This window comes from Pleurodeles waltl, chromosome 10 (assembly GCF_031143425.1).
Source record: "Pleurodeles waltl isolate 20211129_DDA chromosome 10, aPleWal1.hap1.20221129, whole genome shotgun sequence".
Lineage (NCBI taxonomy): Eukaryota > Metazoa > Chordata > Amphibia > Caudata > Salamandridae > Pleurodeles > Pleurodeles waltl.
Genome location: NC_090449.1, coordinates 780,171,893 through 780,197,596, shown reverse-complemented (window position 1 = coordinate 780,197,596; position 25,704 = coordinate 780,171,893). Strand labels below are relative to the sequence as shown.

The window sequence follows — 25,704 nt, the reverse complement described above, 5'->3', positions numbered from 1 at the left end:
AAGGATGCCAGGTCTAACAATAGCTATTTTCAGAATCTGTGGCAAAAGGTTTGTGCAGAGTCTGTGCTCTACCATGTGGTTAGGGCAAGGTATCAGATTCAAAACTTGCACACCGGTCAGTGCCAAGCACGCCTTAAGTCGAGGCAAACTCAATTTGTAATTCAATTGCAGTATATGCTGTATTTTCTCATTCACTGTCCGCATCAGAGTCAAAGCGTCACGTCAGCTGGGACCACTCCTAGGGTGTCCAGAGCTGAAGTGACCCCCCTCCTTGCAGAATCCTCCAGCTTGCTTTGGAGAAGAGCAGCCAAATGGGATAAGAATGTGCCCCCCTCCTCAAGGAGAGTGTAGCCACCCTGAGGGACAGCAGCCAATGACTACTGCTCTTTGAAGAACTCAAGGAGGACTGAAGAGCCGACCCCAGCAGTGGAGACTCCAGAACACAACTGACTAGGCCCCAGTCCTACTGGCCTGTCTGCAGCTTTAAGACTCCTGCTACAAAAAGGAGAGGCATCTTGCAGGACCAGCAAACTCTATGAACCTCCAGAGGACTGCCTGCCCACCAGAGGACCAAGAACTCCCAAGGACAGCAGCCCTGTTAATAAGAAACCTCCCAAAAGGACCCCAGAGCCTCCCCGGATCCGCGAGTCCTGCCCACTCTGCACCAGACACCTACGGCCCGTGTCCAGGAGGCCCACTGGACCAGAAGAGATCTCCAGGCGATTCCGGCCTCGAGTCCACTCCGGGTTGACCCCTCCCTGACCAACATGACAATTCCTGCAGCCTAAATCTGGAGAACCCCCTGACCTCGGCCGGATCTGACGAAGATTGCCGATGCCCAAGGGTAACCATGCATTCGCAGCCCCCTGGCCTTGGAGAATCCGACCGACAATACAGAAACATCCAGCGAGCTCCTCTTCTACCTGTCCAGCCTTTGGTTTTCTGCAACTGACTCCCTGGACCCAGCTTGCAGCATCTTTGTGACCCCCAGGGGTTCTTCCATTGAAAACCATTGGGTGACCAATGCCGTGTTTGCACCCTGCCGCCCCTGAGGGTGTATGTTTGGTGCTGACCTCCCCCTCCCCCAAAAAAAACCTCCCTGTGCTGATCTAAACCACCCTCCCCCAAGTCTGTGTTCTGGAGTCGGGGTACTTACCTGCAACCTGTTTCTTCCCGCGTGTCCACAGTCTCTATAGGATTCCATTAAAAACCCGACACCAACCTCTGCACCCAGCCGGCCCTTGTTTGCTGTTGGTACACTTTTGGGGTCAACTTCAACTTTTACCTGTGGACATTCTAACCCCCACAGACTAGCACCATAAGTTGGGTACTTACCTGTGAACTGTGCTAACACTCCCCCCCCCCCCCCACGACTACATTGCTTCCTGAGAAATGTCACTGTCTTCTTTTGAAATTGAAGTGTTATTTACTTGTAAACTCTTTTGTCTGTTAAACCTAAACAAAGTACATTTGATATATAACACTGATACAAACTTACAACTGTGCTTACCTGTAATAACGATCCTTTTGGTTCTAGAATAAAATAAAGTATATTTTTGTCTATATAAAAACATTGGCCTGGGGTTAGTCATTGAGTGTGTACCTCATTTCTTGACTGTGTGTGTACAACAAATGCTTTGCATTACCCTTTGATATGTCTAACTGCTCTACCACAAAAAAACAGCAGTAGTATTATCTACTTTAGCCTCTGTAAAGCCTCTGGGGGTCCACTGGACTGTGCACAATATACCTCATTCTGGTTTAGTATATGCAGAGAGTTTTGTTTGTGTTTTTTGGACTTACCTGAAAGCTTTGCTCACTAAGACGAGCTGGAACTACTTTGGCAGAGGGACCTTCCTTTTAACTGCGACCAGCCATGGCATGGAATTTTCAGGTGCCTAACTACATAAGATTTTGGCTTCTCGTTCCTGTATGACCTTTGGGTTTATCTGGGTGCAGTCGTCAAAGACCTTAGAGTCATGGTCAGATCCACAGGCACCACAAACAAAATTCATGAGGGTCCATCAGAGATATCCGTTTACGACCTTCCCCATACAGCTCAAACCCTACAGTTCTAAAGGGTGACATATCACTTGCTCACTAAATGGATTGCGATGAAAAGTTTGGTCAAAGACCAAGCAAAAGCCCTGGATATACTTTGAAAGGCGCAGGAAGAAAGGAACTGACGCTGGCGCACGTAGGTGGAGCGCACATGCAGCTTCACTCGTAACTTCCGGGGTAGAAAGACGTTGATGCAGAGCGTACAATGCCACCTACCAGGGCTGGCTTTAGAACTGGTGGCGCCCTCTGCAACAGTTTATTTTGGCACCCCCCAGCCCATGACCACCTCCTCGGTTTCACTCACTACCACCTGGCAAATGTGCCCTTCATCTCTCCCCTTTCACACAGATTCATCTGTTTTAAAGCACTTGTAAAGGCTGGCTTTACTCAGCTATCCACATAAAATATAGGGGCATATTTAAAAGCCCCTAGCGCCATTCTAATGCCACATTAGTGTCATTTTTTTAAAATGCTAATATACTGTTAGAAGGCCGAAAACGCTGCGCCATATTTACAAAGTCGCGCAATACATGCGTTGCGCCACTTGTAACCATTTGCGCTATATTATGCCTGCGCCAGACATAACGTATGCAAAGGGGGGAATCCCCCCATTGGGGGAGGCAAAAAATGGCGCAAAGAAATGAAAATGTCACTTACCCAGTGTACATCTGTTCGTGGCATCAGTCGCTGAGATTCACATGGTCTGCATAGCTCGCCATCTGGTGTTGGGTCGGAGTGTTACAAGTTGTTTTTCTTCTAAGAAGTGTTTTCGAGTCACTGTACCGAGTGACTCCTCCTTCTGTGCTCATTGCGCATGGGCGTCGACTCCATCTTCGATTGTTTTCCCCGCAGAGGGTGAGGTAGGAGTTGTACTATAGTAATAGTGCCCGCGCAATGAAATGTGTAAGTATGTACCTATTAAAGGTTTAAATAATATATATACAAATGTACAAAATTGAAGGTAACTTCTGAACTGCTACAGGCTTCCGGGGAGGTGGTTGGGCCCATGTGAATCTCAGCGACTGATGCCACGAACAGATGTACACTGGGTAAGTGACATTTTCAGTTCGATGGCATCTGTCGCTGTAGATACACATGGTCTGCATAGACTAGTAAGCAGTTATTTCCCCATAAGCGGTGGTTTAGCCTGTAGGAGTAGAAGTTGTCTGAAATAGAGTTCTTAATACAGCTTGACCTACTGCAGCTTGTTTTGCGGATAGCACATCTATACAGTAGTGTTTGGTGAATGTGTGAGGCGTAGACCATGTGGCTGCCTTACATATTTCATGCATTGGGATGTTTCCTAAAAAGGCCATTGAAGCACCTTTTTTCCTTGTTGAATGTGCCCTGGGAGTAATGGGCAGTTGTCTTTTTGCTTTAAGGTAGCAGATTTGGATGCATTTAACAATCCATCTGGCTATACCTTGTTTTGATATTGGGTTACCTGCATGAGGTTTTTGGAATGCAATAAATAGCTGTTTAGTCTTTCTGATGTTTTTGTTCTGTCAATGTAGTACATTAATGCTCTTTTGACATCTAATGTATGTAGTGCTCTTTCAGCCACAGAATCTGGCTGTGGGAAAAAAACTGGCAGTTCTACCGTTTGATTTAGATGGAACGGTGAAATAACTTTTGGTAAAAATTTTGGATTAGGTCGTAGGACGACCTTATTTTTATGTATTTGTATAAAAGGTTCCTGTGTTGTGAACGCTTGAATTTCACTTACTCTTCTCAGAGATGTAATGGCGATGAGAAAGGCAACTTTCCAGGTTAGGAATTGTATTCCGCAAGAGTGCATGGGTTCGAAAGGTGGGCCCATGAGTCTTGTTAGGACCACGTTTAGGTTCCATGAAGGAACAGGTGGTGTTCTTGGTGGTATAATTCTTTTAAGACCTTCTATGAATGCTTTGATGACTGGTATCCTATACAAGGAAGTTGAATAGGTAGTCTGCAGGTATGCAGATATTGCTGCAAGGTGTATTTTAATAGAAGAGAAGGCTAGCTTTGCTTTTTGTAAATGGAGCAAGTAATTTACTATATGTTTTGGAGTTGCGTCTAGTGGTTGTATCTGATTATGATGGCAGTAACAAACAAATCTTTTCCACTTACTTGCGTAGCAGTGTCTAGTGGATGGCCTTCTGGCCTGCTTTATGACTTCCATACACTCTTGGCTAAGTTGTAAGTGTCCGAATTCTAGGATTTCAGGAGCCAGATTGCTAGATTCAGCGATGCTGGATCTGGGTGTCTGATCTGTTGGTTGTGTTGCGTTAACAGATCTGGTTTGTTCGGCAGTTTGATGTGGGGTACTACAGAAAGATCTAGCAGTGTTGTGTACCAGGGTTGTCTTGCCCACGTTGGTGCTATTAAAATGAGTTTGAGTTTGTTTTGACTCAATTTGTTTACTAGATACGGGAGGAGAGGGAGAGGAGGAAAAGCGTAAGCAAATATTCCTGACCAGTTCATCCATAGGGCATTGCCTTGGGATTGCTTGTGTGGGTATCTGGACGCGAAGTTTTGGCATTTTGCGTTCTCTTTTGTTGCAAATAAGTCTATTTGAGGTGTTCCCCAGAGTGTGAAGTAGGTGTTCAGAATTTGTGGGTGGATTTCCCATTCGTGGACTTGCTGGTGATCTCGAGAGAGATTGTCTGCCAGTTGATTCTGGATCCCTGGAATAAACTGTGCTATTAGGCGAATTTGATGGTGGATTGCCCACTTCCATATGTTTTGAGCTAATAAGCTTAACTGCGTTGAATGTGTTCCTCCTTGTTTGTTTAGATAATACATCGTTGTCATGTTGTCTGTTTTGACAAGGATGTATTTGTGGGTTATGATTGGTTGGAAAGCTTTTAGTGCTTGAAAAACTGCTAATAATTCTAGATGATTTATATGCAGTTTCGTTTGATGTATGTTCCATTGCCCTCTTATGTTGTGTTGATTGAGATGTGCTCCCCACCCTGTCATGGAAGCATCTGTTGTTATTACGTACTGTGGCACTGGGTCTTGGAAAGGCCGCCCTTTGTTTACATTTATACTGTTCCAACATAGAAGCGAGAGGTAAGTTTGGCGGTCTATTAACACCAGATCTAGAAGGTGACCCTGTGCTTGAGACCACTGTGAGGCTAGGCACTGTTGTAAGGGCCTCATGTGCAGTCTTGCGTTTGGGACAATGGCTATGCATGAGGACATCATGCCTAGGAGCTGTAGTATTGTTCTTGCTTGTATGGTTTGATTTGGAGACATGTGTTGAATGACTCTGTTGAAATTGTGAATTCTTTGTGGAGTTGGCGTTGCTACTCCTTTCGTCGTGTCTATTATGGCTCCTAGATATTGCTGTACTTTGCTTGGCTGAATGTTGGATTTTGCAAAGTTGACGGTGAACCCTAGTTTGTAGAGGGTTTGTATGACTTGATTTGTGTGGTTTGAGCATTGTGTGAGCGAACTGGTTTTGATTAGCCAGTCGTCTAGATACGGGAATACATGTATTTGCTGCCTTCTGATGTGTGCAGCGACTACTGCTAGGCATTTTGTGAATACCCTTGGAGCGGTTGTTAAACCGAAAGGCAATACTTTGAATTGGTAATGTATTCCTTTGAATACAAACCTTAGATATTTTCTGTGAGATTGATGTATTGGTATATGGAAATATGCGTCCTTGAGGTCTAGGGTTGTCATGTAGTTGTGTTTTTTGAGCAATGGTAACACTTCTTGTAGTGTGACCATGTGAAAGTGGTCTGATTTGATGAATGTGTTTACTACTCTGAGGTCTAGAATTGGTCTCAGTGTTTTGTCCTTTTTTGGTATCAAGAAGTACAGTGAATAAACTCCTGTGTTTATTTGTGTGCTTGGTACTAATTCTATTGCATTTTTTTGCAGTAGTGCTTGAACTTCTATCTCTAGAAGCTGTGAATGGTGTTTTGATAAATTTTGTGATTTTGGTGGTATGTCTGGAGGGAATTGCAGGAATTCTATGCAATAACCATGTTGGATAATTGCTAGGACCCATGTGTCTGTAGTTATTTCCTCCCATGCTTCGTAATATTGACCTATGCTTCCCCCCACTGGTGTTGTGTGGGGGGGGGGGTGAGTGACGTGTGAGTCACTGCTTGTTGGTAGTGGTTTTGGGGCTTTGAAATCTTCCTCTATTCCTAGGGAATTGCCCTCCTCTATACTGGCCCCGAAAGCCTCCCCTGTACTGTCCCTGGTAGGTGGACGGTGCGGACTGTGAGCTACTGGCTTGTGTGGCCTGACCCCGAAACCCTCCTCTAAAAGGTGTTTTGCGGAAGGTGGTATAAGATCCTCTGCTCTGCGGGGAGTAGAGTGTGCCCATGGCCTTGGCAGTGTCAGTGTCCTTTTTGAGCTTTTCTATGGCTGTGTCGACCTCCGGACCGAACAGAAGTTTTTCGTTTACTGGCATGTTAAGTACTGCCTGCTGAATTTCTGGCTTGAATCCAGACGTTCTGAGCCATGCGTGCCTACGGATGGTAACCGACGTATTAATGGGCCTTGCGGCTGTGTCTGCTGCATCCATAGAGGAGCGTATTTGATTGTTGGAAATGTTTTGACCCTCTTCAACAACCTGTTTTGCTCTCTTTTGTAGATCTTTTGGGAGATGTTCAATGAGATGCTGCATCTCATCCCAGTGGGCTCTGTCGTATCGCGCTAGCAGCGCTTGTGAGTTTGCGATGCGCCACTGGTTTGCTGCCTGGACAGCGACCCTCTTCCCGGCTGCATCAAACTTTCTGCTTTCTTTATCTGGGGGAGGTGCATCCCCAGAAGTGTGTGAATTTGCCCGTTTTCTGGCAGCCCCTACCACCACAGAATCTGGTGGCAGCTGAGAGGTGATGAATACAGGGTCCGTAGGAGGCGCCTTATACTTTTTGTCCACTCTAGGCGTTACTGCCCTACTTTTAACTGGCTCCTTGAAGATCTCCTTTGCATGGCGTAGCATGCCTGGGAGCATAGGCAGGCTTTGGTAGGAGCTGTGGGTGGAGGAGAGGGTGTTAAATAAAAAGTCATCCTCTACTTGTTCAGAGTGTAGTTCCACATTATGGAACTGAGCTGCTCTAGCCACCACTTGTGAATAGGCTGTGCTGTCCTCAGGTGGTGATGGCCTAGTTGGGTATGTGTCTGGGCTGTTATCAGACACTGGTGCATCGTACAAGTCCCACGCGTCTTGATCTTGGTCGTCGTGGCTCATGGCGGTGTGAGCTGGCGAATGTGACGGGGTGTAAGTTGGGGAAGCCGGAGTTACATGTGGAGGCGAGGGAGGAGGTGTTACCGTCTTTGCTGTTTGTTGCTGAGGAGCCTCTCGTGCTACAAACTGAAGTGTTCTCTTTCTTTTGACAGGTGGAAGGGTACTGATCTTCCCTGTCCCCTGCTGAATAAAAATACGCTTTTGCGTGTGATCCACTTCAGTGGATTGCAGTTCTTGTTCGAATCTGTGTCTTTTCATTTGTGAAGACATAGAAAGTTCTTCAGTATAGGAGCCTGAAACTGGGTCTGTTGGTGCTTTTTTCGGCTCCGAAAACCCTGTTGTTTGTTTTTTCGGCTCCGAGGTAACCTTCCTTTTCTTTTGTGCCGAAAAATCTTGGCCTCTATGGTCTTCGGCGCCACTGTCTCGGCGTCGATCCGTGTCGACACCGAACTCTCGGTGTCGATGCTTCTCTTTAGCACTCTCTCGGTCCCGAGGAGGCTGCGTGCCGGTGTCTCGACCGGAGTCGGACGATCTCGACACTGAATGGGCCTTTTTCGGTGCCGATTGTTGGTCACCGTGAATTTGGGTTGAGCCATGGCCGGTTGGCAGTGGCGTCCCCTGGGCCTTTTTGCCTTTTTTTATTTCTGATCTCGACGTCTTACTCACAGTTTTTGTATTGTCGAGTTCGTCGGAGTCTGAATCCTGGATGGAAAAGGATTCCTCCTGTTCCTCTTCTGTCTCGAACTGTCGATGCTCCTTTGGCGTGGACGCCATCTTCAGTCTTCTCGCTCGACGGTCGCGCAGAGTTTTTCGGGACCGGAACGCCCGACAGGCCTCACAGGATTCTTCGCTGTGCTCGGGTGACAGGCACAGGTTACAGACCGAGTGTTGGTCCGTATAGGGATATTTGTTGTGGCATTCAGGGCAGAATCGAAACGGGGTCCGTTCCATCGGCGTTGTTCTCCACGCGGTCGGGCCGACTAGGCCCCGACGGTGTGCCGAAATCTACCCCGAAGGGCACCGAAGCGCTTCGATGTTCAATGCGTCGTCGTATGTGTTTATCTCGAACCGGATCGCAACGATACCGTCGAAAATCTTCCGTTTTCAGCTATCTTTCCGTTCCGAAACTCGGAGCGACAGGAACACGTCCGAACCCGATGGCGGAAAGAAAACAATCGAAGATGGAGTCGACGCCCATGCGCAATGAGCACAGAAGGAGGAGTCACTCGGTACAGTGACTCGAAAACACTTCTTCGAAGAAAAACAACTTGTAACACTCCCACCCAACACCAGATGGCGAGCTATGCAGACCATGTGTATCTACAGCGACAGATGCCATCGAACTTAAAGATTTCTTTGTGTCATATTTTTCCGGCACTTTTAACGCCTGCTCAGAGCAGGCATTAAAAGGAAGCTTCTTTTGGTTACAACGAGCCTCTGGGTGCTTTGCAGGATTAGCGTCAACATTTTTTAAGCTAATCCTGCAACGCACTAGACTTGCGTAAAAAAGTCTGACGCTAGTCCCCTAACTACCACCATGGTGCACTTTATTTTAAATATGACACACATATGGTGGCCTTTGGGGAGTCGCTAAGGGGATCCAAAAAAAAGTGGTGCTGCATTTATGTGCTGTGCCACTTTTCCTAAATATGCCCCACAGTTTTGTTTTTTGCACCAGGCATATTAACCCTCTATGCTACTTTATGTGGAGTCAAAGCTGTCGCTAGGCAAAACTCCCATCTCTCTCCCTAGCTGGAACATTCATCACAAGAGGTATCTCGACATTTTAATTGTTTCCTGAAGGCTGGACGCACAAAGAACTTTCAGCAAGTGCTTTTAAATCACAAGTTTCGGAAATTATTGCTTGCCGTTTATTACAGCCGCACCACTCGCCCCGCCACAATGCCGGCCCTGCCACCTACTGGCGTGCAGGAAAACTGCTCTAAGATTAGAAGAACCTATCAGAAATGATGCGCAATTTATTTTAACATCTAATATCTGTGTGACAAACAATAACTAACAGTAACCATACATAGAAATAACTGCTACCTGTAGTCTTATTTGTACTTGTTACCACCATCTTAAATACATGAGATGGAAATCCAGCCACGCCAATCAGGGTTTTTAGGTCACACTACTTAGTCTGATCTGTCCAGCTTCCATTTTGCAACTCCGGAAGTGTTTCAAAGATAACCAACAGTAGCAAAGCCAATAGGTCACGCTTCTGATGGGTGTTTGCCGACCTACTGGATTTGCCGTTGCTGATGCTGAACATCAGGACAAAGAAAAACATTTGTGTTGTGCATTCTGAAAAGCACTGAGGGTCAAATCACTGGCCCCAGCGTGATAGACACAATTTATCATTCCAAGAAAGCGGATGCTTTCCTTGAAACAGTGAATTAAAAGAATACATAAGAATACGCACAGCATGTCAAAAAGAAGTGGATCAATAGGAAAATGCAGATGCATGGCCCTCCGGACAAAATAAATCAATAAATGGAGGGGGAGGTGAGATGGGGGTGGGGGCAAAATAGAAGCATCTTAACACCACTAAATGGAATGAAGCAACAAAAATGCTGCAAGAGTGGAAACATACACTCTCTGTTCTGGAAGCAAACCCAGCAGATTCTTGAAATGTAAGCAGTGAAAGGATAAAAGTCAACTAATCAAAATGATGGTGAAAAGATATGCTCCCGCAGAGACACAAATACAAGAGACGAGGGAATAGTAAATTAAAATTGTACAAGCAAATGAGATGGCAAGCAAGCTAACCAAAGATCAGCAATAAGCAAACCCAAATCATACAGTAAGTATTGTATATAACTGGTCTTTTGTCAGACACAAAAACGGTCTGTAGGCGAGTCCTGAGAAGGCTTTGTTCAACAACAACAACTGGGAAACCCCTGAATATATTGCTAATCAGATCACGGGAAAAGGTTAACAGTCTAAAAGAAATATACAAATCTACTATGTCTATATTTCTTTTTAAACAGCACAGTTGATAATATATGTCCAGGGAGGGACAAAGAGGGAACTAGTCTGTCCTGCGTCTATTATCAACTGTGCTATTTATCAAAGAATTATAGTTCTGGTGAATATCTTTATGTCTATTTTAAAAGGATGCTGTGCTCTACTTGTTGGAAAGCATGAAAGTAAGTATATAGCATTATGTGATCAGCTCACAACCAGTCCCATAAAAGGTGGAAGCTTACTTTTTCTAGTTTAATTCTAGTTCGTCGCACAAGTAAACATATACATCATACCCAAAAGCAGTACTGGCACTGGGCCCAGGGAGGTTTTGTCCCAGGCAGATACACACTAGGCAAGTCTTACAATAACGTGGATCATGCAGGGCAGATTTTAGTACATCCAACCAGAGAGAAAAAGCTGTTATTGTTCACTTGTTAATCATTAAATGTACAGCTTTGATGAGCTGATTAATTACCAAAACAGAAATCTGAGCTTTCCGTTCCAATCAAGCTCCAAGGCGAAAGAAGGGAATGTATTTTAGCTGTAATCCTAGTTCTTCTTCTGATGAACCTCCACTGAAATCATAAGCCATGAATAGTCCCACGTTCGGGATCCAGGAGAACTTCTTTAAATTACATCGTCCTTTGTGAGGAGAGGCTGGGGGCCACGAAAAAGCTCTTTACTGAACCTGGCCTCAAGTACCACGGTGGACCCTCACACATTTTGTTTCAATTCTTGAATTCTCAAATCCAAGTGTATTTAACGGCAGCCTTGCGATTGATATTAGTAACACTTAGAATGATCATAATGGAAACACTAGCCCTCTCCAACTTAAAAAAAGCGACAAAAATCGACAGACAAACTGTCACATGTACTAGAAAGTTTGCAAGCTGCAGCAAACAGTAATTGCTTCAGTCTATTGCGGACTCTCTGAACAATCGTGGGATGGGCTCCCATGGAGAAGAACCAGGGTAATAAGGCACACTCCAGTTAATGTCAATACACTATGAAACGATACCCCAACAGCAAGTACCACTGCAGCTGACAAACTAAGAAATGTCCATCACCCAGTAGACATAGGCTGATGTAAGAGATCGAGATGGTCAGAAAAAACAGACTGGACCAGAGATTACCCAATAGGGTCTTCCAGCTACCATTCAAAGTCATCCTATTGGTGATAATTTGAAGCAAGAATTTGCAATGCAATGGGTCTAGCGTTTGCGCGAGTTCGAGCTATTAGCGTTTTAAATTCTTAACTGGACTTTTCTTGCCAATTCAATTGAAAATAAAAAGTAAAACAGTTGACATAAGCGAGCCCATTCAAAGCGCAATGGCAGCCATGAGCATGAGTGCGAAGGAAAGACACAAAAAGAAAAAAGTTTGCTTGCAGTCAAACATATCAGTAACTGTTTCCCTCCTTGGGGCACTTTTGTTGCCGCCTCGAGGACTACCCCTGTTACAATTATCCATGTAACAGGGGCAGTCTTTGAAGCGGCAACAAAACCGCCCCAAGGAGGGACAAACAAAGCATTTACCAATGATAAAGTATTTTCACAAAGCAAGCCCACAAACGAGTGAAAGTGATGGGCGTGCACTGAGCATGGTTTAAAGCCCACAATGCCTACTACAGGTCAAAGCGCTTGTGCGCTCGACTTAAAAATGCCCCAGTCTCAAACCAAAATGAGGATAATTATCAGCTGAAAAATAAAGTTGTACACTGGCTGAAAAAAAAATCAACTGAGTTATACCTCTGTAAAACCCTATTTAATTGTAATTAATGTACAATGGGTCTACTAGGTAGGACACAGTCCAAAAGAGGAGATGTGGGAATGCATAGTTATAAACGTTAAGAATTAACATGTTGTTGGGACACTGCTGGAAAGGCTACCTTCGGCCCGTCCTTTCTATAGATGTATCATGGCAGTACCCCAGGGATATTTTTACAAATCACCTAACACAAGTTTGCTCTAATATTCTCCTTACAAGGCACCTGTTCTCGCAGCCCATTTTTAATACCAAAATATAATCAATTTATGCCCCTTGAACAAATCGATTGACTGTTGAATATACGGTGAACAGAGGGAAGTTATGGCATAAAATACTAGAAATGGAAGTGTATGGGGCATTGGTTCACTTCTTAGCCCAGCTGCATAAAGTTGTGACTGGTTGCATAAGATAAGGGGCAAATGGGGAGTGTACTGCTACCATCAAAATGAAGCACGGTGTGAGGCAAGGGTGTGTGTTGGCACCATTCCTCTTCTGTTTATGCATTAATGATCTAGAAACCTGGTAAAATATTGGAGAGGCAGACATGCCTAGGGTGGCTATAGGGAGCTTCCCCCCTGCTTTATGCAGATGACTGTGTCTTAACGTCAGGAACAGGGATCTTGAAAAACAGGTTATTGAAAGGCATTCACTATAATCAGTGATACACCTTGAGCTGCTTAAATTAGGGTTGCCAGGTGAAAAGCTTAGAGAAATTTATCAGACCAGTTGGTTTACAGGACATTTCCCTTTGTCCCTGGTTGTTTGACCATCAAGAAGAAGTCTGGCCATTTTTTGTTCACCGAGATGGTGAATAGATCCAAATGAGGGAAACCCCAGTCACAAATGATGTTGTCGATGACGGTCATTGAAGATCCACTTGTAGTTTTCATGAACTGATCTGCTTATTAAGACCCCATGAATGTTGTTGTGATCCTCAAGTCTGTCAATTAACCAATTCCACAAGGTTTGGGATTGTAGCAACAAGGCTAAGGATTTCGTTCCTCCATGCTTGTTAAGATAGTACCTGTGCTGTCCATCTGAACAAAAAGGGAGTCTGTTTTGAGAGAAGGTAAAAACAAAACAAAAAATTCAGAGCCAGGTGTAGAACCCTACGCTCAAGCACACTGATGTGGTATCTCATTTCTTTTGAGGACCACATTCTCGGAATGTGAAGGTATGCATTCCAAACTGCGAGGTAAGCATCTGTCCCTACTGACTGGCTTGGTATCTCCTGACACCACTTGACAGAATGTGCTGCAATGAGGGAAAGGGCAATCTGGTACTCTCAAATGTCCAAGGATTGACTCCACTGGGCTTCCAGACATTGCATGGTAGGGTCTCATATGAAGACAGGTATTCAAGACCAGAAAGATGGGGGATGCCATGGAGCCGTGTAGAGAAAAAACCTGCCTCAGTGTCGGAAAGGTGGCTTTCAACAGAATAAAACGTTACAGAGGTGGATAACAGTCTTTCCTTTAAAAGATACACTTTTGCCTGAAAGTTATCAAGAGACACTCCTAGATAGTGAAGAGTCTGCACTAGGGATGATATTGATTTCTTGTGATTGATGTGCAGCCTTAGCTGACAGACTGGAGACATTCATCTGAAAATGTTGATAAACTTGCTGAGATGTTGATGTCATGATCAGCCAGTCATCTAGATTTGGCTACATGCAGATCTTGAGTCTCCTTAGGTAAACAGCAATGACAGTTATGCACTTCCATAATGTCCACAGGGCAGACGACGTCAAAGAGTAATATTTTACTAGAAGCTATTGCTTCTAACAACAAATCACAGGAACTTGGGGTGCTTTTCACTACTGGTATATGGAAGCATGTATCTTTGAAGATCCATGGAGCGCAGCCAATCAATAATGCTAGCATCCTGAACTAGTCTTTCCAAATCCATTTGTTTGTCAGTTTTAGATCCAGATTGGATCTGAATACGTTCTTTGTATTTGTTTTTCAAAAACAGAATAGAAATAAAATCCCCATTCCTTTTTGGGAAAAAGGTACAACACTTACAGCTTGCTTCTGCATGAGCACGTTTACTTCTTGTTGAGGTCTTTCCTGATGTAGCACGGACAACTTCTTTGGTGGAGTAGCGGAAGGAGGATGGATGAATCTTAGGCAGTGGCCTTTCTGATCAACATTCTCAACCCATGCGTCCTATGTGTTAGAGCTATACCCTTTCTGCAGTTGGGAATGCTTTCTCCCACCGGAGAAGAGACTCACTGTTTTGTCCCTGCAGGTGCTTTAACTCCTGCAGCCGACTGGTGATCTCCTCTACCTTTTGGTTGCAGCCTTTGTTGGGAGAAAAGGCTTGAGTTGCTGCTGATGGCGACATTGAAGCCACTGAGGGGTATGAACCCTCGGTGAGGAAAATCATCAGTCATAAGGTCTGCAGGAGTCTCTCTTGTTCTTTCCTTTCCTCCAGGGCAATAGCTTTCATGATCTCCATTTTGCCTTTCATATGGGCCATTTGTCATCTGTATGACTTCCAAAGCAGTTAAGGCAGAAGAAAGTAAGCTGAGGATCCGTTGTATAGATTCTGGCTTGAGAGATGTTAATATTAGCCAAGAATGTCTCCTTAGGGCCAATCCATGACAATACCCTTGTGCAGTCATTAGAGCTGAGTCCACAGCTACTTGCTGTAGAAGGCTGGCCTGGTTTGTATGGGGTACCTCAGGTACTTACACCTTATACCAGGACAGGTTATCCCTTATTAGTGAAATGTAGGCAGTGTTCTAGCAGCTTAGGCTGTCTGGGGGTAGCTGTAGCAGAGCAGCCAAGGCTGAACTAGGAGACATGAAAAGCTCCTGCAATACCACTATTGTTACACAATACTAATACACAATAAAAGATAATACTCAGTGTTACCAAAAATAAAGGTACTTTATTATAGTGACACAAGGCCAAAAATATCTTCGAAGCAATACTCCTTCTGGATTACACACTATATATACTAGTAACAAAAATCAGGTAAGTAAACAATCGTAGAATACTGCAAACAGTAGAAATTACAATAGATTGCAATGGGCCTAGGGACAACACAAACCATATACTAAAATAGTGGAATGCGAATGTTGAATTCCCCCAAGGCAAGTGTAGTGTGTAGAGGGGTGCTGGGAGTATAGGAAAACACCAAAGGTAAGTAAAGTATCCCACCCCAGAGCCCAGGAAAGCAGGAGTAAAGTGCAGCAAGTTTGCTCAGGACACACTACAAGTCGTGATGAAGAATTATGCAAGAACCAGATAAGACTGCTAGCAACAAACAATGGATTCCTGGACCTGAAGACCTGTGGAAAAAGGAGACCAAGTACAGAAGTCGAAGAAGAGGCCAGGAAGGACAGGAGCCCCTGCCAAACTAGAAGAAGGTGCAAAAGTGGATTCTCCGTTAGAAGAAAAGTACAGAAGTGCACCAAAGAAGATAGCTGCGGGTTCCTACTTGGTGCAAGAGATGTCCCACATCGAGTTGTTGGATGCAGGCTGTTTGCGTCGCTGGATTCCGCCAACACGCCTTGTTTCAAGCAAGCACACAGTTTGCATCAAAGAGGAGCTGCCTGGACCAAGGAGGGACCTGGGGGTCTCAACGCGGACTGAGGAGACAGAGGGAGCTCTCAGCACTTCAGAGAGCCCTCAGAAGACCAGGCAGAGCCCACAGGAGTCCCAGAAAAGATGCAAAGTGCGTTTTTGCAGCACTACACTGGAAGGTACCACACCGCCGAACAACTCAGAGCTGTGCATCGCTGGATGGAGTGCTGGGGACCTGGGCTAAGCTGTACAGAAAGAACTTTTGGAAGAAGTGGACAGAAGCACAAGGAGCTGCAGATGACACAGTGCACAGGGGTACTGTCGCAGCACGGGGAGGCAAGCTCTTACTCCACCAAATTTAGACAGCTGGATCTTTACAGTCTGGGTCACTTCGGCCCACCACCTGTGTTCCAGGGAGCATGCTTGTCGTCAGGAGAGGAGTCCAAGAGTACCTGTTGCCATTGCAGAAGGGTGCCTGCTAAAGCAGGGAAGTGACCCAGTCACTTCATGAAAGATTCCTTCAGCTCTTCTGGTGCAGGGTGAAGACAGGAAGTCTTCAGAGCGTGCACACCTTGGAAACTGTTGCAAATGCTGGCTGGAGCTGAAGTTGCAGGTCACAGGAGCCGTCCTGGATACTTAGTTGCAGTTACAGCAGTTCCTGGAGCAGTCTGCTGTTGATCGGACGGTCAGAAGCTAAAGCAGAGAATGCAGAGTTGTCCTGGAGGAATCTTGCAAACCGAATCTGAGGACACACCCAGAGGAGAGACCCTAAATAGCCCGAGAAGGGGATTCGCTACCTACCCAGGTATACACCGATCAGGAGGGGTCTCTGACGTCACCAGCTGGCACTGGGCACTCGGAGGTCTCCAGAGGGTCCCCACACCTTGGATTCCAAGATGGCTAACGCCCGGGACACTCTGGAGGAGCTCTGGGCACCACCACTGGGTTGGTGATGGATAGGGAGTGGTCACTCCCCTTTCCTTTGTCCAGTTTCGCGCCAGAGCAGGGAATGGGGGTCCCTGAACCGTTGTAGACTGGACTATGCAAGGAGGGCACTGTTTGTGCCCTTCAAAGCATTTCCATAGGCTCTGGGAGGCTACCCGTCCCATGCCTGTAACACCTCTTTCCAATGGGAGAGGGTGTAACACTCCCCTCCTAAAGGAAATGCATTGTTCTGCCTCCCTATGAGCTGCTCAAATCACAGGAGGGCAGAAACCTATCTGTGAGGTGGCAGCAGCTAGGGCTGCAGTGGAAACCTCGGAGAGCTGGTTTGGCGGTACTGGGGGTCCATAGTGGAGTCCCCAGGGTGCACAGGCTTGCCCCCCTAATATCAGATTTGGATTGGGGGGGGGGAACATTTCCATGAGCTCAGACATCTGACATGGCCATATTAGGAGTAACCATTGTGAAGCTACATATATGTATTGACATAAATGTAGTGCACACTTATAATGGTGTCCCCACCCTCACTAAGTTTGGGAATTTGGGCCTGGACAACGTAGGGGTGCCTTTGCTAGTAGAAGGGTGCCCTCCCACACAGTAACTTTGCACCTAGCCTTCAGTAAATGAAGGTAGACATATAAGTGACTTATAAGTTACTTAGTGCAGTGAAAAATGGCTGTGAAATAGTGTGTGCACTATTTCACTCAGGCTGCAGTGGCAGCCCTGGAGAAAGGTTTGTTTGCGCTCCTTATGGGTGGCAAAAGAAATGCTGCAGCCTATAAGGATCTCCTGGAACCCCAATGTCCTGGGTACTTAGGTACCATATACTAGGGACTTATAAGGGGGGGTCCCAGTGTGCCAATCAGAATTGGAATATGGAGTCGCTAAACTGTAGTGACAAATTTGTTAAGTAGATAGAGCATAAGCACTGGAGTTCTGGTTAGCAGAACTCCAGTGACAGTTAAGAATACTAACAACACACATAGGCCACAAACTGAGTACTGGGGTCCTGGCTAGCAGGATCCCAGCGAGACAGGCAAAACACACTGACAAATAGGTTTTTAATCTATGAGCACTGGGGTCCTGGCTAGCAGGATCCCAGTGAGACAGTAAAAACACACTGACAAACACAAACAGGCCAGAAATGGGGGTAACCACGCTAGAAAGAGGCTACTCTCTCACACGTGCCACCTTCATCTTAGTAGCTGTCTTACCACACACTTTTCATCCTTCAGAATCAAGTTTTCTGCTTTCCTTGTCTGGTGGAACCATAGATGACTGAGCAGTGGCATACACCATTATTGCCACCAAGACCACTACAGAAGGAGGTGGGGGATGATTGGAATGAAGCAATAGAGGACCCTGATCAGGAGGCCTCTACTTATTTTGGAGCCTTGATGGCTCAGTTTTTTTTTTGTGAGGCAGACATAAGCAATAGTTCTATTAAAGGTTCTAAAAGGCCTGGAACTAATGGAAGTTGTGATCTTGAGCAAGAAAGCTGGCCAAGTGTCTTACAAATCACAGACATGGTGGTCATAGGGGCCAGCAGAAAAATGTTCGGTCTGGTATCTCCCAGATGCACACCTCCTGAAATGTGTTGATTTTTTTAACTGAGGAGAATCTTACTGGAGGGCAGTCAGTTAAGAGGTGAAATCCACCTTGTTTCAGGGGACATCGTTGATGTGGAGTAAGAATGTGTTTTAGACTGTTGTCTACTCCTATAAGAATGTCTAGAATGGGAGGTGGATCTAGAGTTAAGAGATCAAGACAAGATCTGGATTCAGCCAGAGGAGACCTGCATCTCCTTGGTGATACATGTGGACTTGGTGGAGGTTGAGACAACAAAGGCACGAATGGAGGAGGAGTAGTTTTAATAGAAAAGATGGAAAAACTGGATGTTGTCTCAGTGAAGGCTGAAGGGCAGGGCCTGGAGAATCCGGAATGACTGTCTAAATGGCAAGTAGGTTCTGTAGTACTTAAAGTCTGATGTGGCTAGCAACCTTATTGCCTTTGTCTTTCTCTGGGTTAATGTATCTCTGTCAGACATCTTCTATTTCTTGACATTGTGTCTGCTCTTCGATGTCAACCCAGTACTTGAGAGAGAACAAGTTGGCACTGCACCTCACCTTAACGTTGAATGGGAGTTGTTTTCAGTGTAAGGTCTCTTTTTGGCTCTCCAGTCTGTGGAGTCCTTAGTGTGGTGGTAGCCACATGTGACGTCCAAGCTCTTTCAGATAGCTCCCCTAGCTACCTACGAAGTGTCTTCTGACCATGCAGGCATTTTTTCTCCCCGTCCCTCAGGAAAGCCTAGAAAATATCTCTGCAGTGCACAGTTAACAGCCACAGCCTGAAGGAATTAACCAACATCTCACTATGAGGCCACTGTTTTAGCAAAACAGACATATGTTTCTGCACCATAGAAGATAATCAATTAAAGGTAAGGGCATATGCAGCATCAGGATGAAAACAAATAGGGCCAGGGAGGTGGTTGTCCTAAAGGAAAGCAGGTGGAGAGACTCCAAGCCTACTGTTTGACGTCTTGCTATAGTCCTTAGAGGAGGGCTAGAGGCAGATCTCTTTTTTTTTTTTTTTTTTCTCTCTCTCTCTCTCTCTCTCTCTCTCTCTCTCTCTCTTTCTCTCTCTCTCTCAGGTTTTGTAAGCACACCAAATAAACATAAATAAGGCATGACAGAATGGAAAAGAGTATGTAAAGAAAAGGGTATTACACCACCACTCTTTAGTCATGGCATGGCTTGAAGTGTCAGTCACATTTTTTAACACCAAACAATACAGCCTTTTGATGGTGAACACCTCTAAATTTGCCTTTATATAGCAGCTGACAAGCAGCATCTGTAAAACTTTGGGGAGGATCTCTAGACAAACATTTTCTGTTGTGCATGCAGTTGACTACTCGGTCCCAACAGTTCCTGCTTTTTTGGAGAGTTAAGCAGCACAGTGAGGAGGAAGAACAGGATTTAAAAAAAACACTTGATCACATGCTGCAGTTTGGGCGATTGATGAACACAACCCACCCTCATCTTCCATAGCTAGAAAGAATCACAGGACAGCAAGGTGCTTGAACCTCATCCCTTATATGAAACACGATTGTTGGTGCCCCTGATCACAACAAGCAGTCTTGTCTACAGCACCTTGGTGTCATCCGTCATAGGACTGCAGAGAGTTTCCTAATCACCCTGGGGACCTATCCATCTGTGCCTCATCCCTTTTATAGTAATGCAGGATGGTGAAGGTACGTACCCTCCTTTGTCCATAGCACTTCTAGAGCATGACAGCCTCAACACTGAAGGGACTGTGGGGAGAACAAGTACCTGTAGAGAGAAATCCGCCCAGACCCCTAATAAAGGAATGCTCCTGGTGGCATGCCCACATAACAGGTACTGACTGTTTTGTATCCCTCACTTGACCTTCCAAATTACTGTTAATGTTCTAGTTTTGTAATACTTTTGTTCATCTGACATGGAACGTCTGAATACCATGGGAACTTCCCAAGACCCCGGACTTTGCAGAATTTTCTCTTGATGATGAATTCCTACAGCGATCCAGAAACTTTATGCATGCCTTTCAAAAGCACAAACTTATTATACCATGGTCACCTTATGCTGCTCAGAGGCAAAGCACGAGTCATTCTGAAGAATGAGAAACATCACTTGAGGTGAAAGTTAGGAATAAAAGGATGCAGTCTCAGAAGGAAAGGAAACAGGGGGGTATTTTCTTGAATTGAGCCCGCACTGCTGTACAGTGATGCAAGATAAAGTGTCTGGGTTAAATTGTTAGGACTACAGAAAACTGAAAGATGTTCAGGACTTGTAGGAAGTTGGCTCTGTATTTACTATTTCAAAGTAAGAAATAGTGTGCACAGAGTCCAAGGGTTCCCCTTAGACGTAAGATAGTGGCAAAAAGAGAATTCTAATGCTCTATTTTGTGATAGTGTGATCGAGCAGGAGGCTTATCAGAGGGTAGTGTTCAGCATTTGTTGTACACACACAGGCAATAAATGAGGAACACACACTCAAAGACAAATTCCAGGCCAAGAGATTTTTATATAGAAAAATATATTTTTTTAGTTTATTTCAAGAACCACGGGTTCAAGATTTACAAATAATACTTTAAACAAAAGGTATTTCACTCAGGTATTCTAGGAACTTTGAATTATCACAATAGCATGTACAGTTTTGGCAAAAACAGCAATAAGCTATTTTAAAAGTGGACACAGTGCAAAAATCAACAGTTCCTGGGGGAGGTAAGTAAATGTTAAGTTCACAGGTAAGTAAAACACTTACAGGGTTCAAAGTTGGGTCCAAGGTAGCCCACCGTTGGGGGTTCAAGGCAACCCCAAAGTTACCACACCAGCAGCTCAGGGCCGGTCAGGTGCAGAGTTCAAAGTGGTGCCAAAAACACATAGGCTTCAATAAAAATAGGGGTGCCCCGGTTCCAGTCTGCCAGCAGCTAAGTACCCGAGACTTCGGAGGGCAGACAAGGGGGGTTTTGTAGGGCACCGGGGGACACACAGGCAGGCACAGAAATTACAGCCTCAGCGGCAAGGGGCGGCCGGGTGCAGAGTGCAAACAGGCGTCGGATTTTCAATAGAGATCAATGGGGAGACCGGGGGTCTCTTCAACGATGCAGGCAGGCACGGGGGGTTGAGGGGGGATCCTCGGGGTAGCCACCACCTGGGCTAGGCAGAGGGTTGCTCCTGCACTGGAGTTCGGTTTCTTCAGGTCCTGGGGGCTTCGGGTGCAGTGTGGTTTCCAGGCGTCAGGTTCCTTGAAGCAGGCAGTCGCGGTCAGGGGGAGCCTCTGGATTTCCTCTACAGGCATCACTGTGGGAGTTCAGGAGGGTCAACTCTGGCTACTCACGGGCTCGCAGTCGCCGGGGAGTCCTCCCTGTAGTGTTAGTCTTTCACAGGTCGAGCCAGGGGCGTCGGGTGCAGAGTGGAAACTCTCACGCTTCCAGCGGGAAACGTGTAGGGTCAAAAGTTGCTTCTTTGTTGCAAAGTTGCAGTTTTGTTGAACAGGGCTGCTGTTCTCGGGAGCTTCTTGATCCTTTTAGATGCAGGGCAGTCCTCTGAGGCTTCAGAGGTCGCTGGTCCCTGTTGGATGCGTCGCTGTTGCAGTTTTTCTTGAAGTGGGGAGACAGGCCGGTAGGGCTGGGGCCAAAGCAGTCGTCTCCGTCTTCTCTGCAAGGCTTCAGGTCAGCAGTCGTCCTTCGTCTTCAGGTTGCAAGAATCTAGTTTCCTAGGTTCTGGGGAGCCCCTAAATACTGAATTTAGGGGTGTGTTTAGCCAATGGCCACTGTCCTTGAGGGTGGCTACACCCTCTTTGTGCCTCCTCCCTGAGGGGAGAGGGGCACATCCCTATTCCTATTGGGGGAATCCTCCAAAATCAAGATGGAGGATTTCTAAAGGCAGGGGTCACCTCAGGACACCTTAGGGGCTGTCCTGACTGGTGGGTGACTCCTCCTTGTTTTTCTCATTATCTCCCCTGGACTTGCTGCCAACAGTGGGGGCTGTGTCCAGGGGGCGGGCATCTCCACTAGCTGGAGTGCCCTAGGGCATTGTAACACGAAGCCTGAGCCTTTGAGGCTCACTGCTAGGTGTTATAGTTCCTGCAGGGGGAGGTGTGAAGCACCTCCACCCAGAGAAGGCTTTTGTTTCTGTCCTCAGAGAGCACAAAGGCCCTCACCACATGGGGTCAGAAACTCGTCTCTCAGCAGCAGGCTGGCACAGACCAGTGAGTCCTGCCCTGAACAATTGGGTAAAATACAGGGGGCATCTCTAAGATGCCCTCTGCGTGCATTTATTAAAAAATCCAACACTGGCATCAGTGTGGGTTTATTATTCTGAGAAGTTGGATACCAAACTTCCCAGTATTCAGTGTAGCCATTATGGAGCTGTGGAGTTCGTTTTTGACAAACTCCCAGACCATATACTTAATATGGCCACAACTGTACTTACAATGTGTAAGAATAGCCTTAGACACTGTAGGGGCATATTGCTCATGCAGCTATGCCCTCACCTGTGGTATAGTGCACCCTGCCTTAGAGCTGTAAGGCCTACTAGAGGGGTGACTTACCTATGCCACAGGCAGTATTTTGTGTGCATGGCATCCTGAGGGGGATGCCATGTCGACTTTGCCTTTTTCTCCCCACCAACACACACAATCTGCAATGGCAGTGTGCATGTGTTAGGTGAGGGGTCCCTTAGGGTGGCACAACATATGCTGCAGCCCTTAGGGACCTTCCCTGGTCACAGGGCCCTTGGTACCACTGGTACCTTTTACAAGGGACTTATCTGTGTGCCAGGGGTGTGCCAATTGGTGAAGCAATGGTACATTTTAGGTGAAAGAACACTGGTGCTGGGGCCTGGTTAGCAGGGTCCCAGCACACTTCTCAGTCAAGTCAGCATCAATATCAGGGAAAAAAGTGGGGGGTAAGTGCAACAGGGAGCCATTTCCTTACAGGACTCACAACTGTGAGCAGTTTACGTTGTGTTCTGGGTGGGCCATCATATGCACTGTCCTCTTTGTTACTCTAAATTGCATTACCAGTATGCAGAGCATGTCTACACGATTACTAAGAAGAAAGAAAATAAATAATGGCCAGGGGAGTGGAGGCCATAGCTTCCTTACAGGCCTCCCACTTGGCTCTAAATAAGCCCCTAAATATCTAGAACACACTAGGCAAAATACTGTGGAGGTAGCTGGTTTCAATATATCACTCTATGGTATGTGATGACAGTTTACAAACCATTGTTCATAATGAGATAGGGCCAGGCACCAGCACCTATCACATTTAAGAAAAAGACAATTTGGAATATTACGAAAAATGGATAGTACCCACAGCCTGAGTAACTCGGGCTGGGCACGAAGCCTTGGGCTGCTAATAGGCCTGTCATTTGGTAGTGTTTGCCAGGATAAGAGGTTTAGAAGGGAAGGGGAGTCGGGACTGGGTTAGTATGGTTTATGCTATAGGAATGTAGGGGGGCACAGAAAGTGTTCATCTAGGCTGATGTAGAGGCTATAGAGAGAGGAAAAGATAAAATAAACTATGAGCTTCTTGACAAACTGAGTGGTAAGCAGAAAGGTTATGACGTTGTTAAAGAAAATGGATGACTGTTACTCAACCTTTAGAATGTCATTTCTTGCCTTGTCTTCCTTTAGACTGCCAGTTGTGAGCTAACAGTAAGTAAGCCGACACATTTGGTTTGGAGAGGTAGAATAATGAAGATGTCCCCTTTTTCCAATAAGTAATCAATAACAACAGCTACAGAATACAGTGGTTAAAAAGTAATGAACTGCTGTGTAAATACCAAAGGCAGTCAAGCTGATCTCTCCATCCTCAACCACACCTCTCCTCTGGCCTGTGAATGTTCGAAGGATGATCTGGCCATTAGGGATTAATTGTGCTGGGAGAGTTAAGGGTCTAAGATTGTACAGCGACCCTCTTGGCTAGAGAATTAACATAGTGTTCACCTTTTGCTATTTAAAACTGCCTACCATTCTGGTGACTTACAACGTATTGCATGAGAAAGGATAGGCTAACAGCATCTCGCTTAAAGGGAAGTTGGGCAGATCAAGGAACTGTGTGTGGTGGGGAAAGAAGCAATATGTAGGACCAGTACCATTGACTACATTAATGTGTGGGTGTAAAATAAAGGAGAGAAAATACCAGAGTACACACTTTGCAATACATACTTGCCTACCTGTATTGATGCCTGAAATCTCATTGTGTTAGAAGTATGCACCATGTGCTGACAACAGCTAAAGAGGGAAACTGTGCTATCAAGGCTGTAGGTGTGGTGGCCAGAGGAGCTAAATGTTTCCCTGCTGGTAATAGAAGAGCTGATTTCTATTTAAATGGCTGGTTGTAAAATTAAGATGAAAACTTTGCAAAAACAGGTTCTTGAGGATCACAGTATGCACTGTGCTCTACTGAGACATTAGCAAGTGTTACCAATTTATCCCTACCAAGCATACCTGAGGATTCACATCCAAAATACATGTCCTTCCAGTGTGAACAACTTCATGGATAGAGTCAATTTTGGTACCATAAAGATTGCCTTCATACTCTCCATGTTCTAAGTATCTGCCATTTTTTATATCAGTCTCCATTTCAGATCTTGACACAAATTTGTATGCTTGCCCATCTTTTTCATCTTCTCGTGGCTTCCGTGATGTAACTAGATGAAATGTATACATAAAAAAGGAAATGTAATACAAAATATTGCTGAAAACAACTCTAAAAGCATGTTACAACAAAAAAGGAGACAAGTATTCCTTTAATTCCTATGGAATCAAATCTACTTATTGCAGAGCAAAATCCTTAAAACACATTAATTAGTTCACACACAAATAAGCATCACCAAAATCAATGCATAAAAACACACGTAAAAACCCAAATATACATACTCACACATGGAAAGAAACTGAGTGAGTAAAAGGACTCACCCTGTAAATACACTGTTTGGTATCCTCTACAATGTCACTGCCATCAACTGGCTATCATACAGGTTTTATTTCATAGTTTTAAAAACGAATATGTTACTTACCCAGTGAGCACTTGTTTGTGGCATGTAGTGCTGTAGATTTACATGCTTAGCATAATCCTGCCATCTAGTGTTGGGCTTGGATGTGAACAAGTTATTTTCTTTGGAAAAAGTATTTCAAGTCACAAGGTAGTGCAGCGACTCCTCTTGCTGGTAATGCGCATGGACATCACTCAATAATTAGATTGTTTACCACATGGCGAGTGAGAGAGGAATGTAAAGCAGAGCATAGTATAGTGCGATGACCAAGCTGAAGGAGTTTGTGATAACCAGTGAAAGTAACAGTAACAAACAGTTGTTCAGGGAGAAGGGTTGGTGCATGTGAATCTACATCACAACACAACACAACCATGTTTAGAGGGTAAGTAGCACTTTCCATTTGTGGCATGTGTGGCTCTATATAAACATGCTTAGAAAAGACTAAGGCAGCCCTACTCCCAAAGCAGTGGCCAGCATGCTGGATGTACTTTTGTTTGAAATAGTTTATGTAGAACTGCTTGGTCTACATTGGTTTGCAGATGGGCCAGCACATCTACACAGTAATGGTTTGTAAATGTATGTGGTGTAGATCATGTACCTGCATTAAATATGTCAGCTATAGGTATATTTCCCAGAATGGACATTAAAGCTCCTTTTTATGAGTGGAGTGAACTCTATAAGTAAAGTTATTTTTT

At 45.3% G+C, this 25,704-nt stretch overlaps 1 protein-coding gene across 7 annotated transcripts in view; it reads right to left on the bottom strand.

Annotated features, from left to right (window-relative positions):
• The window catches only part of PALS2 (protein associated with LIN7 2, MAGUK p55 family member), a 704,871-nt gene that overhangs the window by 36,520 nt on the left and 642,647 nt on the right, over window positions 1-25,704 (bottom strand). For all 7 annotated transcript variants that reach the window (XM_069211397.1, XM_069211395.1, XM_069211396.1 and 4 more), the window contains one exon: window positions 24,462-24,664. In XM_069211397.1, coding sequence (XP_069067498.1) covers window positions 24,462-24,664 — 203 coding nt within the window. The remainder of the gene's footprint in view (window positions 1-24,461; window positions 24,665-25,704) is intronic.